Source organism: Borostomias antarcticus (genome assembly GCF_949987555.1).
Source record: "Borostomias antarcticus genome assembly, chromosome: 9".
NCBI lineage: Eukaryota > Metazoa > Chordata > Actinopteri > Stomiiformes > Stomiidae > Borostomias > Borostomias antarcticus.
Genome location: NC_140242.1, coordinates 26,316,961 through 26,335,004, shown reverse-complemented (window position 1 = coordinate 26,335,004; position 18,044 = coordinate 26,316,961). Strand labels below are relative to the sequence as shown.

At 48.9% G+C, this 18,044-nt stretch overlaps 1 protein-coding gene across 1 annotated transcript; it reads right to left on the bottom strand.

The window, feature by feature from the left end:
* Window positions 1-398: 398 nt before the first annotated feature.
* On the bottom strand, window positions 399-17,831 carry ttc21b (tetratricopeptide repeat domain 21B). Its single transcript, XM_084443249.1, has 29 exons — window positions 17,692-17,831; window positions 17,186-17,315; window positions 16,776-16,886; window positions 15,963-16,129; window positions 15,567-15,689; window positions 15,035-15,192; window positions 13,445-13,529; window positions 13,169-13,267; window positions 12,832-13,024; window positions 12,613-12,710; window positions 11,636-11,836; window positions 10,123-10,252; window positions 9,877-10,034; window positions 9,562-9,786; window positions 8,889-9,127; window positions 7,611-7,683; window positions 7,248-7,358; window positions 6,641-6,779; window positions 5,298-5,404; window positions 4,446-4,634; window positions 3,896-4,006; window positions 3,319-3,400; window positions 2,997-3,147; window positions 2,739-2,900; window positions 2,348-2,543; window positions 1,314-1,538; window positions 980-1,100; window positions 775-842; window positions 399-671 (listed from the first exon to the last, which is right to left on the bottom strand). The coding sequence occupies exons 1-29, from the start codon at window positions 17,722-17,724 to the stop codon at window positions 594-596; spliced, it is 3,963 nt and encodes a 1,320-aa protein (XP_084299375.1). The 5' UTR covers window positions 17,725-17,831; the 3' UTR covers window positions 399-593.
* Window positions 17,832-18,044: the final 213 nt, after the last annotated feature.

Sequence of the window (18,044 nt, the reverse complement as noted above, 5' to 3'; positions counted from 1 at the left end):
GCGTAGACCTTTAAGCTCATATTTACTGAAGTTTAATTCGAGTGAGGTCCATCAGTATGGGGTAGTTCCTTGGGATTACAGAGCACATACTTGTAAGACAAGTGATGGATCACTGCCATATCACAAGTACAAGGCTAAGACAAGACTAACAATTATAGTTTGGGTGTGTGGCTTGGCAGTGGGAGTGAACACACAGTCTGGGAGGGTACACTCTAGAGGGCAATTCTCTGACTTGTAGGCTATTTCCTTACATTAAAAAGTTGCAAGCAGAAAAGAAAAGAAAACAGGGTAATTCATTCGATAGAAACAGTTGTACTTTATTACAGTACAGCAACTACAAACACAACAACCCTCCATCTCAATGTCAACACAATATGACACAAATATGATGAGTGATTTACTTACACATCCTACTGAAAAAACACAAAATACTGTCAAATACTGAGCGCAATACAATGAAACACAGTGTTTCTCACACACACACACACACACACACACACACACACACACATACACACACACACACACACACACACACACACACACACACACACACACAGTGTACAAAACGCTCAGCGACAAAATCACACCGATCATGATCTCAATGCAGCGCGAGCTTTGTCCAGGATGTCTTTCCTCATCCTGGGGTAGTTTGGATGAGCGTCCAGGACCTGTGGATGAGGTGAACAGAACACGATCATCCCCAGCACAGCACTGACCTGACCACACCTGATCCCCACCAAGAGGGCTTCCACAAGAGGCCGATCTGCTCACCTTATGACAAACGTCTATGGCATCAACGTGCCTCTTTGCTTTCAGGTAGTTGAATGCCAGTTTGTACCCTAAGATAAATGCATAATTGCATGAATGATTATTCATAGTATTCATGATTATTCATAGTATTCATGATTATTCATATTATTTTGACCATCGTAAATCGAACAGCCACAAGCAGTATGATATGAGTTGGCATGCGTACCTATGGTTGGGTTGGTCTGGTTGCCGTATTTCCAGGCCATTTCATAGTTGAGCGCTGCATCGCGGAATGCCTGCTCTTTCTCCATGATGTAGCCCATGTATTCATAAGCTTTGCAGCACGACTGTAAGTAAGAGATTCGATCGTCACCGAGTGAATATGACACAATGTGTGATTGTCAACCAAACATACATTGGGGGGCGAGTAAAATACTCCATTCAGTTACAAATTGTACTATGAAAATTCAGATTGAGGATTACATTTCCCCTTTTGTAATACAGCCACAAAATATAGGCTAATTAATTGAATGTATCTTGACAATCCTTGAAATATTGACCTTATTATGACGCAGGCATCTCTTCAGGAGTTCCCCGGCCATGTCGTATTTCCCTGACTGGATATAGATGTCGGCCAGGAGAAGCCAGCTCTTCTCGAACTCGTCCGCGTCGACGATGCTCCAGCTCATCTTAGCGATGCGTTTCAGTTGGTTCCTGGCCCGGGGGGTCTGTTTGAGCATCATGTAGGCCGTGGCCATCGCTAGCAGGGCGGGCACATGGTCTTTCTGCGTTCGAACAGAGAGCTCTGGTTAGGCGTTGCATATCGTCGCCTTCCTAAAATAACGGCCTGAGTCATATTTTCAAGTTTTTCAGAAAACACACAAAAAAAACAAAATGGCCTCAAGGGGGCCATGGGTCAACATGACATGGGCCATTATACTACCGGGGTAGGAACAGTGTGATCTTTTCAATTGAGGATGTAGTCGATTTTACCAGAGGTGGCCAGCATCATGGAGAGATGACTCAGGCAAAAAAAAATCCCTTTCCTCAAAAAACCACTTAGGCCATTATCTTAAGGTGACAATATGATATTTTGACATCAGGAAAATCCACTTAATGCAGCTTGTCTTATTGTCACGGGGCGGCTGTAGCTCAGTTGGTAGAGCGGGTCGTTCAATGATCGAAGGGTCAGTGGTTCGAATCCCAGCTCTGACTGTCCACATGTCGAAGTGTCCTTGAGCAAGACACCTAACCCCAAATTGCTCCCAATGAGCAGGTTAGCACCTTGCATGGCAGCTACCGCCATTGGTGTGTGAATGTGTGTGTGAATGGGTGAATGAGAGGCCATTGTAAAGCGCTTTGAGTGCTGCTAAGGTGCAAAAGCACTATATAAGTGCAGTCCATTTACCATTGTACAATAAGATGTCCAAAGCTTAAGCCTGGAAAGAGCAGTGAGAAAGCAGATCCGGTACAGTGCAATTAAGTAACCTAAGTCAGCGTGATATAACCCCTAAAGCAAAGAGACACCCTGAGGTCATGTGTTTGCTCTAGGGGTGTGAGACCCTCTCATGTGCACCATCTGGCGTTTACTCACCTCGCTGTTCGCCACCTCTGTGAAAACATTCAGGGCTCTCTCCACGCTGGCCTTCTGCTTGGTGGCCAGGCAGCAGTAGTTCTCCAGGATGCGCAGCTGGACGTGGCCGCTGGCGGTCTGCGGCTTCAGCTCCTTCAGGAGCTTCTCCGCCGTTCTCACGGCCAGCTGCTCCGACTCCTGCTTCTCAGTGGAGTTCCTGAACCCCCCGGAACCAGGGGGAGGGGGAGCGAAGAACATCGTCAACGACGACTTCACAGCCAGACCTCGTCTATTAAACACGCGAGGTCTGACGTTTTGAGGCGAAACCGGCTTTAGTGTACAATTTACGAGCGCGTTAACGAAGTAGTTATTACAGAGAAGTGCTAGCGCTCTTGAACACGCGGCCGCTCACCCCATGTCCCCGTCCAAGTTCTCAAACACCTCTCCCCCCATGGTGTCGTTGTCCGGGTTCAGGCAGATTTCGATCATGTTGTAAACGGCGTTCTGCCCCCAGTCGTTGTCTTTGCGCGCCTTGTTGAAGTGTCGCAGTCCGTCGTTCGGTTCCCCCGTGTACCTTTGCGCCAAACAAACCCAGCTCATGTTGAACAGATTACCTTGTTGTTACAGTATAATCTGTATCACTGAATCCCCTTTGGATTAGAAACTTTACCACAGGTAGAGTCCTTTGCAGTAGTTAAAGCCGGGGTCGAACTTCGCCCTGGAGGAATGTTTTTCCGCCATGTCCAGAAACCTGGGAACCTCCTCTAACTTCCCCGCTCTCCTCAGCAGGTCGATTAGACGTGACAGCGTAGGGTAGTTGTCTAGAAACGGCAGATGTGAAATAGATTACTCCGCCATTCAGCGGAGGGTCAAATTGGCCGAGCGTATTTACATTAACTTCTTAAGTTTCCTTTTCAAGCTTGGAAATCAGTTTCCAGGGGGGGGGGGGGAGTTGTGTATTCAGGCCTAAGAGAAACAGCGCCCTGTCGCACCTGGTTTGCGCTCCAGTAGCTGTTGAAAGTGGAAAACGGCCTGCTCGTAGTCCTGCTTCCTGAACAGCAGGTCGGCCATCATCTGAGGGAGAACAGAGGCGAGTCATTGATGTGTTCTCCTGGTAGATTCACTCAAAAGGCTCCAGAAATACTGCGAGAGAGAGAGAGAGAGGGAGAGAGAGGGAGAGAGAGAGAGCGAGAGGGAGAGAACGAGAGAGCGAGCGAGGGAGAGAGAGAGAGAGAGCGAGAGAGAGGGAGAGAGCGAGGGAGAGAGAGCGAGAGAGAGAAAGAGAGAGAGGGAGAAAGAGAGAGAGAGAGAGCGAGAGAGATAGAGCGAGAGAGAGCGAGAGAGAGAGAGCGAGAGAGAGCGAGAGAGAGAGCGAGAGAGAGCGAGAGAGAGCGAGAGAGAGCGACAGAGCGAGAGAGAGATAGAGAGAGAGATAGAGCGAGAGAGAGAGACAGAGCACGAGAGAGAGAGAGAGCGAGAGAGAGAGATAGAGAGAGCGAGAGAGAGAAAGAGAGAGAGAGCGAGAGAGAGAGAGAGAGAGAGAGATATAGAGAGAGAGCGAGGACCCACCAGCGTTGCGTCTTCGTTGACCTGGTCACTCTTCAGGAGGAGGCCGCACTGCTGCTGGCAGGCGTCCACGTCGTCCAGGGAGAGGTAGAGGCGGGCCAGCTCCAGCATCACCTGCAACCAACCAATGAGGATCATTCATCTGAGCTGAGAACCAACGAGGATCATTCATCCCAACGGAGATCTGCCTTCTAATCACATCCTGGCTTCGGGATAATATGATTTAGGAGAAAATGAACATCAGGGAAATCAATTTTGTTCTTCCGGCTGTTCTCCGCATTAAAAACATAACTTCATAACATAACAGTTAGACGTGCAGCACATTCAGATAACGCGTTCGTCTATTAGGACACAGTCCCGAACCAAAATATGGGGGAAAAGTGTGAGAGGAAATATGAGAAGTATGAGAGGAGCTAAGGTGATGAACGTGAATAGGTGTGTAAAAACAGGGACGCCGTGGACAGACGGACGGACGGACAGAGGGGAGCGAGGACGACAGCAGCAGCAGCTGCGTCGAGGCAGCACACAGGGCGTTTGATTCGGCGGCGCCGACCTTGCCGTCACTCTCGCAGTAGACAAGGGCCTCTTTGTAGAACTTGACCGCCCTCTCGTAGGCCCTCTGACTCGTGAAGTGGTTAGCGATCTCGGCGCAGATCTCGGCGGCGAGCTGCTTCTGCGCGGCGACGGCGTCGGGCTGCTCCAGCTGCACGCGCTTCAGCACCTTGGCCTGGACGTCCCTGGCCTGCGGACGCCACGGGGGAGGGGTCATTCATACGAACAGGGCAGTACGGACGCACCGATATGAACATTTTGGGCCGATACCGATAACAGATATTAACATTGCTGTCATGGCCGATAACCGATATTTAGCGATGTCGATATGATCTGTATAAAAACAAGTTTCTATGATAAACAAATGTTGTACACAGACCTGCAAACTCTGGAGTAGTGAAAAAGGTGACGACATACAAAACTAAAACCCTCTAGATTCACTGAAACTACCATGGTTAACATAAAACATAAAAAAGGTGACTGTAGCCAAAAGGTGACACGTTTGCAGGTCTGTATACATATTGAAAAACACATGGAAACGGTCTCTATTTCCAAAACATTTGGAAAAGCATTTAAATCATAGATTAACTGCATTGCTTCCTCTCAAAAACAACACACACAACAGCACCTAGACAGAAATAATAATCGGCTGTTCACATCGGCCCCGTTTTGCACATCGGACCGATACCGATATGATTGCCGATATATCGTGCATCCCTACAGAGCAGCGCCGTGGCCATGCTAGGAATGCTTCACATAACCTGAGAGAATGGGCGGAATGTCGACCTTCACATCGGATAGATACGGTCGCGTCTCACGCATTCACGGAATCTGACTCATTTGGAGTCCGTACCCGTTGCAAGGACAACAAGGCTTCCTCGATTTTGTCGACCTTGCTTTGGATCTTGGCTAACAGGACGAGGTAGCGGCAGTCGTCCGTCAACGCCGGCAGTTCGTTCGCTAAAGAAACGCACACAAAAACACAAGGTTACGTTCGCACCGCAAATCCGAGCCTGGAAGCCTACAAATGTTTGGGTTTTTGTGGAAGAGCTTGATGCCAACAGATGTACAATCCATCCGAATAATATTTTGTGTGAATGATATACATCACTTGCGAGTACACAACATCTTCTACTGTACAGTGTGTAGGGCTGTGCTTTACCTTCTTCTGGTGTATAAGTCAGAAGACGCTGAGATTACAAAACAGTAACACGTGTATAAATGTAAATGTAAATATTTCGGTCTGTAGGCCTCAGGGGGTTGTAGCTCTGAATCACTGAAGGACTCCTGGTTCTCCTGGTTCTGCGTCACCTGCGTGGGGGGCCAGGGCCTCGTGCAGGACCCTCTCACCTGCGTCGTGGGCCAGGGCCTCGTGCAGGAACCTCTCACCTGTGTCACGCGGCCTCGTGCAGGACCCTCTCACCTGCGTGGTGGGCCAGGGCCTCGTGCAGGACCCTCTCACCTGTGTCGTGGGCCAGGGCCTCGTGCAGGACCCTCTCACCTGTGTCGTGGGCCAGGGCCTCGTGCAGGACCCTCTCACCTGTGTCGTGGGCCAGGGCCTCGTGCAGGACCCTCTCACCTGTGTCGTGGGCCAGGGCCTCGTGCAGGACCCTCTCACCTGCGTGGGGGCCAGGGTCTCGTGCAGGACCCTCTCACCTGCGTCGTGGGCCAGGGCCTCGTGCAGGACCCTCTCACCTGTGTCGTGGGCCAGGGCCTCGTGCAGGACCCTCTCACCTGCGTGGGGGCCAGGGCCTCGTGCAGGACCCTCTCACCTGCGTGGTGGGCCAGGGCCTCGTGCAGGACCCTCTCACCTGCGTGGGGGGCCAGGGCCTCGTGCAGGACCCTCTCACCTGTGTCGTGGGCCAGGGCCTCGTGCAGGACCCTCTCACCTGCGTGGGGGGCCAGGGCCTCGTGCAGGACCCTCTCACCTGCGTGGGGGGCCAGGGCCTCGTGCAGGACCCTCTCACCTGTGTCGTGGGCCAGGGCCTCGTGCAGGACCCTCTCACCTGCGTGGTGGGCCAGGGTCTCGTGCAGGACCCTCTCACCTGTGTCGTGGGCCAGGGCCTCGTGCAGGACCCTCTCACCTGTGTCACGCGGCCTCGTGCAGGACCCTCTCACCTGTGTCGTGGGCCAGGGCCTCGTGCAGGACCCTCTCACCTGCGTGGTGGGCCAGGGCCTCGTGCAGGACCCTCTCACCTGTGTCGTGGGCCAGGGCCTCGTGCAGGACCCTCTCACAGCGCTCGTACTGCCTCATCTTCATCAGCAGCTCCGCCAGGTCGTAGCGCAGGAAGCTCTGCTGACCCGTCTTCAGGGCCGCCTCGTAGTAGTTGATCGCCTGGGAAGGACAACAGCTGGCCGAGTTTGCAAATACATACATTTGCAATATATACATTTATTTATATATATATATTTATATTTTATATTTATATATTATTTATATGTATATATTTATATTTTATATTATTTATATATATATATTTATATTTTATATTTATATATTATTTATAATATATTTATATTTTATATTTATATATTATTTATAATATATTTATATATATATTTATATTTTTATATATGAATGAATGAATGAATGAATGAATGATTTTATTTTTTTCCCCGTGTCTGGCCGCTCACCCGGCCCATCCTAACAGGATTATACACATTTTACAGTATAAGCATTGTTCCGGTGCTATTCAATGACATAATAAATATATATTATAAATAATATATAAATATAAAATATATATAAAATATATAGCGCATATTCCCATATTTCTCCCCATCTGGGAGGGGGGGTACAGACCTTGGCGTAGTTGTGCGTCTTGACCAGGGCTTTCCCGATCTTGCTGGCCACAGCCCCGTCTTTGGGGTTTTTCTTCAGCGCCTGCTCGTAGACCTCGATGGCCTTCTCCGGCTGACGAGACGGTAAACACATGACACGCTCAGCAGCGTCTGCGGAGCGCCGACCGCCATGACGCAAAGGTCTCGTGCGAGGCCGGTTGCGACGGCGGGCGGTGATACATCTTGCGGTTTATAAATATTTGCACAGTTGAAGTACACGTTTGACATTAACAGCTTCCTGTGAGCACTCAACAGGCGCTGCCCGGGCTGAGCCAACTCTTGACAAGAACAAACAGGAAGTTCCCGTATTCCAGCTCGTACCCACCTCTTGGATGTTCATGTAAGCGTCTCCCAGTAGCAGACATGTGTGAGGGCTGGGCAGCTTCTCCACCAGCTCTCTGAGGAACAGATGCACATAACCAGGTTGGGTCTGGGTTAAGAGGTTAGGTCACTGCGCTCGGAGACACGCGTCTGCTCTGCTCAGCGAACCCGTCCGCTGTGACGTCTCCGCCCTGCCGGCGCCCGTCTTCACCAGGACGGGCTCAGAGATCCGGCGGAAAGACTATCGGCAACACTGCTCCGACAGCGGAGGCAGCTTGGCATATTTACCACATGACGCGGCCGAAGAAGAGATTTCCATTTGATTCGTGGTGAACTCACGGCCTCCAAATTGAAATGCTGTCGACTGCTATAGATAGTTTTGGGATTACTGTCATTTTTGTTTGTGATTGTAGGTGTATACATGTATGTGTTTTTAATGTGTGCTTTACAACAAATTGCCTCCTTGTGGACTGGGTGGTTGACGGAACAGAAGATGCCTGTAATCACCTGTAACGGCCTGTAATCACCTGTAACAGCCTGTAATCACCTGTAACAGCCTGGCATCACCTGTAACAGCCTGTAATCACCTGTATCAGCCTGTAATCACCTGTAACAGCCTGTAATCACCTGTAACAGCCTGTAATCACCTGTATCAGCCTGTAATCACCTGTAACAGCCTGTAATTGCCTGTAAATCACCTGTAACAGCCTGTATTCACCCGTAACAGCCTGTAATCACCTGTAACAGCCTGTAATCACCTGTAACAGCCTGTCATAGCCTGTAATCACCTGTAACAGCCTGTAATCACCTGTAACAGCCTGTAATCACCTGTAACAGCCTGGCATCACCTGTAACAGCCTGTAATCACCTGTAACAGCCTGTCATAGCCTGTAATCACCTGTAACAGCCTGTAATCACCTGTAACAGCCTGTAATCACCTGTAACAGCCTGGCATCACCTGTAACAGCCTGTAATCACCTGTAACAGCCTGGCATCACCTGTAACAGCCTGTAATCACCTGTAACAGCCTGGCATCACCTGTAACAGCCTGTCATAGCCTGTAATCACCTGTAACAGCCTGTAATCACCTGTAACAGCCTGTCATCACCTGTAACAGCCTGTAATTGCCTGTAAATCACCTGTAACAGCCTGTATTCACCCGTAACAGCCTGTAATCACCTGTAACAGCCTGTAATCACCTGTAAATCACCTGTAAATCACCTGTAACAGCCTGTAAATCACCTGTAACAGCCTGTAATCACCTGTAACAGCCTGTAATCACCTGTAACAGCTAGCATACAGTCGCTTCTCCTTCCTGTGCGTGAGGTATATTTCGGCCATTTTCTCCTTGGCCTGGATGTAGTAGGGCTGTTCCGGGGTGATGTTTCTGAGCATGCTCAGCGCCAGCTCGGTGTCGCCCCGCAACAGCGCCAGGTCGGCGTTGGCGATGGTGACGCGCAGCTCCTCGGGGGTGCCCGAGAACTCGTTGATGGCGTCCTGCATGGTCTTGGCAGCCTCGTGCTATAAAAAAAAAGACGACAAACCCATTCGCACGTAAACGGGCCGACGATGGGATGACAACCACGGACAAAACCTACGGGAGTGCACGATAAATTCAATAAAAAGTTTTCCTGTCGGAGAATCTTGGCCCTGCATTTCTTTCTTATAGATTCTCAGTTTTTTAAATCCTCCCTAAAGACTCACCTTTTCTCCCTGGCGTTTTAACCAGTCTGTGCCCAAGCCTTGCTCATGTTCAATGTCTGTATTGTATTGCTGTTATTTCCTTGATTTATTGAGAATATGTTCTTATGTTTTTATCTAGGACCCACCTTTGTACAGCACTTTGGTCGACTGCTGTCGTTTTAAACGTGCCCTAAAAATACATTTTGATTTGATTTGAATTCTGTCGAATCTGCGAAACTCGCTTGGGGTGGATTTCCTCCGCGTCTCCTCACCTGTTCTCCGTTGAGCCAGAGCGCCTCGGCGAGCTCCAAGAAGATGGAGACGCAGTCGGCCGAGCTCAGCTCCGCCTTCCTCTCCCTGGTCCTGGCCGAGGCCCCGGCCCGGCGCACCCCCGGCAGACTCATGGCCATCTGGAGGGTCTTGATGGCCTCTTGGACCTCCCCCGTCTTCTTCTGGGCCTGGGCCCTGATCAGGTGGTACAGAGGGTACTCTCGCACCTGGGCGGGGGGGACAGCGCGAGATCGAGCTTTTGTGGAAGACGGAACGTCTTTTGATTCGTCTCGTTCCTCGCGGGGGGTTGTTCCTACCTCAAAGTTGTGGCTGAGGCAGAGCTCCAGAGACTGGGAGGAGAGCTTGAAGTTCCCCTGGAGGAGGTGGATCTGGGCCATGAGCAGGTGGGCCTCGGAGTGGGAGGGACACTGGTCCAGGCAGTGCTGCAGGCTGCTCTGAGCTGCCTCGGTGTCCCCTACAGGGACGGGGACAGGGCGACCCACGTCAAAACCACGAAAACCACTAGACAACGGCTACATTGTTACCGCTTGTGTGAGACTCACCTGACAGGAACCTGACTTTAGCCAATAGGAAGACGCCCTGCAGGAGGCCGGGAACGATCTTGACCACGGTGTCTAACACGGAGGCACAGTGGTGGAGCTGAGGGGCCGGAGGCTGGCCCGGGGCTGGGGGCTAGGACACACAGGAAGTCAATGGTTGGACACACAGGAAGTCAATGGTTGGACGCACAGGAAGTCAATGGTTGGACACACAGGAAGTCAATGGTTGGACACACAGGAAGTCAATGGTTGGACGCACAGGAAGTCAATGGTTGGACACACAGGAAGTCAATGGTTGGACACATAGGAAGTCAATGGTTGGACACACAGGAAGTCAATGGTTAGACACACAGGAAGTCAATTCTATTATCAAGAATTCATATGCAGATTTCTAATTGTATGAATTGAAGGTCATCAATCAAAAACATCTGTAAATAGTTTCATTGTGATTTACCTAGGGTCTTATATGATCGTGAATTAATTAATTAATTTAATACTATACAGATAAAACTAAACCCATGCCGTTTTCTAACACTAGTGAATTACCACCAAATCTTCCAAATATTTTACCTTCCCAAGGAAAAGTAATCGAGCGAGTCTCAAGGTAAAGTATTTGGGCTTTCTAGTTGATCGCCCATTATCGTTTAGGGCTCACATATCTAGTCTCTGAGCTCAAGGTGTCGGCAGCCTTCCTGCCTCTGCTAGACTGTGGTGATTTACTGAGTGCTTCTCCCCAATTCTTGCGCTGGTTGGACACTACATCATTGAGCCTTGATATCTGACATCTTACCCCTCATTGTACCTTGTATGCAAAATCTGATTGGACATCTCTGTATGTACGCAGACATACCCATTGGTTTAGCTTTATCTATAAAACTCCTTGGATCGGTTCCTACTTACTTGTGTACATACAGTCCTGTATCTTATCAGAAGACGAGGATTATAGCCTGCGTTCGCAAGATGTTCTGCAGGTGACTGTCCCACATGTGCTTTTAAATACACTGCCCCCTCTCGCCTGGAACACGCTCCAGAAAGAATTACAATCGCCAGAACTGATTATCCAGAAGTATTCAAAACTATATCGAATTCGTTCCTATGCAATCTCATAAGTCTGCTCACTCACTGTACATAAACTGACTGCACTACTTTTTGTATATTGTTCTTTTTCTTAGCTTATCCTCCTTTTGCACTAGCATCTTGTACTCGCCCTTTGCACTGTCCTGTCTCGTCCCTGCACCCTGTCCAATGTTGTCTCCATGTTAAGCACCACGACCGAACGCAAATTCCTAGTATGTTGACAACCAATTATGATAACTGCCTTTTAAATGTTTGTGTGTTTGTTTGTATGTAACCTAAATGTATGTTTATATGCTGCCCTCTTGGCCAGGTCTCTGTTGAAAAATAGATTTTAAGAAACTCAGTGAGCTTCTTACCTGGTTAAATCAAGGTTTTAATAACTACATTTAAAAAATAAAATAAATACAAAAATTGTGCATCAATGACCCTTCACACAGACCTTGGCAGGACAAAGAGCAATGTACTCCTTGACGATGTCCAGCAGGAAGTCAGGGTTGAGCTTCTCGAAGTACTCCACCCCCAGAGGGAGACCCTGGAGGGCGGAGAAGTGGGTGTCCACCGCGTCGTTCAGCAGGTTGGTCACCTCGTCCTGGGGCCTGCGCTTCTTCACAGCCAGGAGAGCACGCAGGTACAGCAGCTCCTGAGAGAGAGAGAGGGAGACAGAGAGAGAGAGAGACAGAGAGAGAGAGAGACAGAGAGAGACAGAGAGAGAGACATGGGTGATAGAGACAGAGGAAGAGAGAGAGAAAGACATGGGTGATAGAGACAGAGGAAGAGAGAGAGAGAGAGAAAGACATGGGTGATAGAGAGAAGACAGACGAAGAGAGAGAGGCAGAGAGACATGGGTAATATGTATATAGAGAGAGAAACAGAGAGGGAGAGAGAGGCAAAGAGAGAGAGACATGGGTGATAAAGAGAGGCAGAGGAAGAGAGAGGCAGAGAAAGACATTAAAAAATATTTATTTATTTATTTTTTTAATATATTTTTGAGAGAGAGAAAGACATTCAAAAAAATATATATATATTTTTTTTTTTTAAATATATTTTTTGAGAGAGAGAGAGAGAGAGAAAGAAAGAGAGAGAGAGAGAGAGCGAGAGAGAGAGAGAGAGAGAAAGAGAGAGACCGAGAGAGGGTTCCCTAATCCGTATTCAGCTCAGAAGGACAACTCTCAGACGCCGTCACCCAGCAGAGTGCCTCCCTGGGGACAGATAAACCCATAATACTAAAGACCCACAGGAGCAGCTGTCACCCCAAACCGACGCTACAGCTGAGACCATAACCTGAACAAACCCCCCCGTGGTAGCCCTAGTGACCAGCCAATGAGCTTACAACACACTACTAGGCTTTGTTTAATGGCGACGCTGGCTGGAAAGTCTTCCAACAGGATGTAACAGAGCAGAATCTCTCAGTCTCACCCCTGATTTCCCAATAGACTGCTGGATCTCTGTGAGGAATTCCAACTGTTGCTCTGCGTCTTCCAAGTGCCCCTCGATCAACTGGCACCGAATAATACCTGAGAGTGAAGTTAAGAACCGCAGACGTATTCAGGAAAACATCGGGACGACCATTTATTGTTTGGTATAGAATACAGCGCGCGGAAACGTACAAATGAACCGAGGTACACCAGGTCTTACCGGTCAGAGCAGAGACGCTGGTTTCATCCAGACTCATGGCGGTCTTGTACCACTTCATAGCCTCCTTGATTCGGCCCTGGAGCACCAGCTGGTAGCCCAGCTCCGTGGCCAGATCCGAGTCGCCGGCCGCCTGGGAGAAGGCCCTCTCCACCAGGGTGTGGGTCTGCTGGATGACCTTCTCGTTTCTTCCACACTGGTCAAAGGAACAAAACAAGTCATTCATTCATTCCTACTTTCCTTCAGAAACATCACGGGTTCTAATGAAGCCCGTGTCATACGGCTAGTATTTGATTCTGCTATTATTATTGAACGTTACGGCGCGTCAGCGAAGCCGTACCGTGCGCGTGAACGCTAGGGACATCCTGTAGCGAAGCTCGGGGTTGTTGGGTTCCTGGACGTCCAGGACGGCGATGAGGTTGGACAGCTGCTTGACCGACTGTCAAAGTAGAAAACAAAGTACGTCTTTCCAATCACTTTCCCGCTTTCGCCGTGCCTCCAACACAGACATTACCCATCGGCCATTCCTGAGGTCGTTACTGATTATAGCGCGGCGACGGGTGTTGGCGTCCTGGAGCCCGGCGGGCGGATGAGGAGGCACGGTGTTGAAACGTACCTCGCCGACGTCTCCGTCTCTGCACAAGGAGTGTAGCGCCATCATCCTCAGGGCCTCTAGATTGTTCTTATCCCTCTGCAAGAGCCTGAAATATGATACGCAATGTCTTAGTAGTGGTGACTAAGGTGTTTTAGATCCCCCTTCCATTTCCATGCTGACCCCAACGGAAAGCCAATTATGGTGTTGTATTACTGTTGCCCTAGTCAGACTCAACGGATGTTATGAATGAAAATCTATACTTGGTTTAAGTTAGATTTCAAAGAACACGCGATGTGGTCGATTCAAGCTGGTTTCAAACAAAAGACAATAGTTTTATTCTATGTTACGATTGGCAAAACGGACTCTGCACAGGAAGTGTTTCATACGCGAGAGGGACTCGGGAATGATATCTTATAACGTGAGAAAGGGAGTGGCATGCAGTTTCAGGATGAAGAGGACAGGGAAGTGATGTCATACAGAAACAAATTGTAGTTTTAACAGACTGATTCTAGGGGAATGAACTACAAAGTTAGAACAACAGTCAGGTAGGAAAACAGAAAGGAACAAATGGTGTGGGTAACATTAGTGAGACTGAAATTTCATTCACAATCTAGGTTTCGGGGATAAGTGGAGGTGAAATCTGTTGTCTGCCCAATCAGATTCCATCCAGACTACGTGAAACAACAACAACCTAGCAACCGCTCCGCCGAGGACGACTGTGATTGGTTTAAAGAAATACAGCGACCCCCCCCATCCCCGAGTCCAGCCAGACCTTTCTCCAACGCTAAAGTGTGGAGTTGAGCCTGGTTATGCAAGACTAGTGTTGCCCATAATGGCTTCGCTGCTTATGGTTGAAAACAAGAGAGGTAATGCTATGTAAGGATGAGCACCCACTACACAAAGGCCAGGCCAGGCCAGGCCAGGCCAGGCCAGGCCAGGCCAGGCCAGGACAGGACAGGACAGGACAGGACAGGACAGGACAGGACAGGACAGGACAGGACAGGACAGGACAGGACAGGACAGGACGCAGGAGCGCATAACGAGGACGACTGTCCGTTTTTCCCAGAGACCTGCCGTCTCAGCAGGGCTGCTACAGCGGCCCCGGGGTCTTGGCTCGATCTCTATGGAAACCAGCTCCACCTGAGTGATCCCTCTTCCTCCTCGTCACAGAACCCGGGGGCGGTGCACCCTGGGAAACGCGTGTGGCTCTAGCGCTCCGGCTCAAAAGGCCTTTTTATGTTCCCTGGCACTGGCCTGCCTCCAGGGGGGGGAGGGCGAAGAGGGGGGGGGGTCGGAACAATGGCTTAGTCAGTATGCATCGGTTCGAGGCATCACGCTAGGTTTTCATTTGCACTTGAATGCTGAGCCACTTGCAAAGGCTGACTGTGTCTCTCCATACATGGCTGCCGCTAATCCCGGAAATCCAGCGATGGACGATAGGATTGGCAGGATGGCGGACAATGAACCCTCGCTGACCCCAGAGTGTGTACAATTAATCGTCGATGCACGCGCCTTGTGAAAAGTTCAATTGAATCCGGCTACAGAATCGTACATCGTCCTCGGCTGATCACGCGTTAATAAAGCAGCAGGATATGAGATATGCGGAGGGACCTGTGTGCGGCGTCGATGGTCTGGTCCCAGTCCTGCAGGCTGAGCAGAAGCTTCATCTTCTTTATGAGGGCGGGCAGGAAACCAGGGAAACTCACGATGACCTGGTTGACCGTCTCCAGAGCTCCGGAGTAATTCTGCCGGAACTCATAATACTGGGCCTGGAGCAACGAACACACACAACATCCCGAGCCTGACATGTGTATTCCGTTACAGTGCGAGCGACAAATAGTACAGAGCCAGACAATCGTTTTGGTGTTCAAAATGTATTTACGGAAGATCAAATCGGCCGTGATGGTGAGGCGACAGGGCGTCGCACGTGGCGCCGAGGGGAGACTAAGCTCGGGGGAACTGTACGGCGGAGACCGCAGTGGGACACATTAAACCCTCCGCCGTGCGGATTAGCGCCGAGACACAATAACCGAGCATTATGGGAAACATGAGAAGCGACAGATCTGGGAAATGACAACGGTAGCATTGTTGCGGAGGAGGAAGTACTATTCACGACGCCTTAGGGCGTGTGTTTCACCCTTACCTTTCCCATCAGGGCGAAAACATCGGCTCGCTCTTTCAGCCCCTCGTCGAAGTATCTGCCGGCCTTCTTGGCGTATGCGTCCTTATTGGACGTCAGGTCAATCCAGCCTTTTAAGACAATCCCCTGAGCAAACAACATTGATCCACGTGCACCATTACAAACAGACAGGAAGACTTCATCAAATCTCATTGTTTGAGCCAACTTGCCGAAATGTATTAAAGCTGTGAAGACGAGAGTTGGCAGAACAATATTGAATGCATCTGTTCTCATCTGTACACACTACAGTATATCGCAACACACAGTGAAAATTAACCGACAGACTACAACCAGCACTACCGCTGAAATGTCGATTAATGTCCCTGTGAGAAAATACATTTGATAAAGTCAAGTGCTCACCTCTCTTGAGCCGTTGGAGATTTTAATCATCCTGTCGATGTACTCCCTGGCTTTGTCACTGCGACCTAACAGCCAGAGGAACATCCCAGCGTAGTACAGGGCCTTGGGAGACGCGCTCTTACGATCTTCCTTCACCTTGGCGTCCAGCTCCTGAATCACCTCTCGATCTGCCCTCATCACAAACAGACACTTTATTATTGTTCCTGCGTTACTCGTCACTGCCCGCGAGGTGGGCCTACATCAGGGACAACCATTGGAGGGTATACACAGGTATACGGAGTATACCCACTTCTTTATCCATGGACCCACAGTATACCCACTAATGTAAAAAACTGTAACATTTCTGCTACAGTATACCCACTTCTTTAGTCAGAGTATACCCACTTCTTCATCCATAGATACACAGTAGACCCACTTCTTTAACCATGGACCCACAGTATACCCACTTCTTTAAACACCACTAATGTAAAAAACTGTAACATTTCTGTTACAGTATACCCACTTTTTTAAACACCACTAATGTAAAAAAAAAACTAACATTTCTGTTACAGTATACCCACTTCTTTAAACACCACTAATGTAAAAACTGTAACATTTCTGTTACAGTATACCCACTTTTTTAAACACCACTAATGTAAAAAAAGGTAACATTTCTGTTACAGTATACCCACTTATTTAGTCCAAGTATACCCACTTCTTTAGTCACCTCTACACCCCTAGGGACAACATAACATCAGTGGATGATAGAAACTGTAGGTAGGTAGTACTTTATTTAATGTGGATATGGACTGGAATAAATAAACATGGATTCACCTGGGTTTGGCCTTTTCTTCTCAGCGTAAACCAGAGCCATCAAGGTGCAGAGAGACACATCTCGTCTGTCTTTGACCATCTCAAACTCCTGTATGGCTTCATGGATTTGATCTGCATTGATAGGGGTACATAGATGGACTGCCTTTAAATGGACTGCACTTATATAGCGCTTTTATCCAAAGCGCTTTACAATGGCCTTTTATTCACCCATTCACACACACACATTCACACACCAGTGGCACCAGCCGACATGCAAGGTGCTAACCTGCTCACTGGGAGCAATTTGGGGTTCAGTGTCTTTGCCAAAGGACACTTAGACACGTGGACAGGAGGAGCCTGCAGGATTCGAACCGCCAACCCACCCCACATAGACAATGCACCCAGTCTCATTTGATCAAAACATTCCTTACCTTGCATCAGTGTGCCATAGGCCTGGAAAAAGCTGAAGATTGGGTCACTGCTGAATTTCTTTTGGGCTGCTTCAGCAGTCTTCAGTACATGGTTGTAATACTTCTCATAACAATAGTAGTTGATCAGAGCCTGGGGAAACATAAGCATGTACAGTACAATGTCTAGAAAGCAGCTAAAGAGAATATTAGTAACCGCCTTGAAAGCTCTGATGACCTGTTGGTCAGAACGATGTCTAAAGTGTAAAGCTAATATGATCTAACAAGGTAAACCACAACGCATTAAGCTACTTGATTCGTACCGTTTGGCAACCTAATATGCTTATTCATTGCGGGAACGTGGTGCTATGTGGTGGATGAAGGATAAGACATTTGCAAGGCGGCCTGATTATTTCTCCAACATAATCGGTTCTATTGCACAATACATAGAAATACACATGAAATACACATTTTCATAGCAGCCTCGCTAATCCCGTTTCCTTGCGTTATAGGGATCGCATTGAACTCACCAGCGATAACTGTTCTTCCTCCGTCTCTGCCATGTCAGCGCTCGTTTTGCTCAGCAGATGCAGGGAAGATGACACACACGGAGTCACACTGTAGACACAGACACTTTGTAGGATAATTCAAAACAACAACCAGGATTCTGTTACATTGTCGCCATCTTGCATCCAATAAGCGTCTCGTAACTAAGTTACAGACGCCGCCATGTTCATTTCAGGGTGGATGATTTAGCTCTGAAATGTCACAAGGTGGCGCAAGCACGCCGTGTAGACCTGCTGCACTCGGACCTGGGGCCGGGCCTCCCACTGCAAATAATACATTTAAACAAATCAATGATATCATCGGAGTAAACATTAAC

Bases quoted from the DNA above. Each gene is read 5' to 3' on its own strand.
- ttc21b (XM_084443249.1), bottom strand. From the start codon at position 17,724: ATGGCAGAGACGGAGGAAGAACAGTTATCGCTG. The intron at 4,635-5,297 runs GTACGGACTCCA...TGGCGTCCGCAG, and splicing joins CCTTGTTGTCCTTGCAACGG to GCCAGGGACGTCCAGGCCAA. The intron at 672-774 runs GTGAGCAGATCG...CCTCATCCACAG, and splicing joins CCATAGACGTTTGTCATAAG to GTCCTGGACGCTCATCCAAA.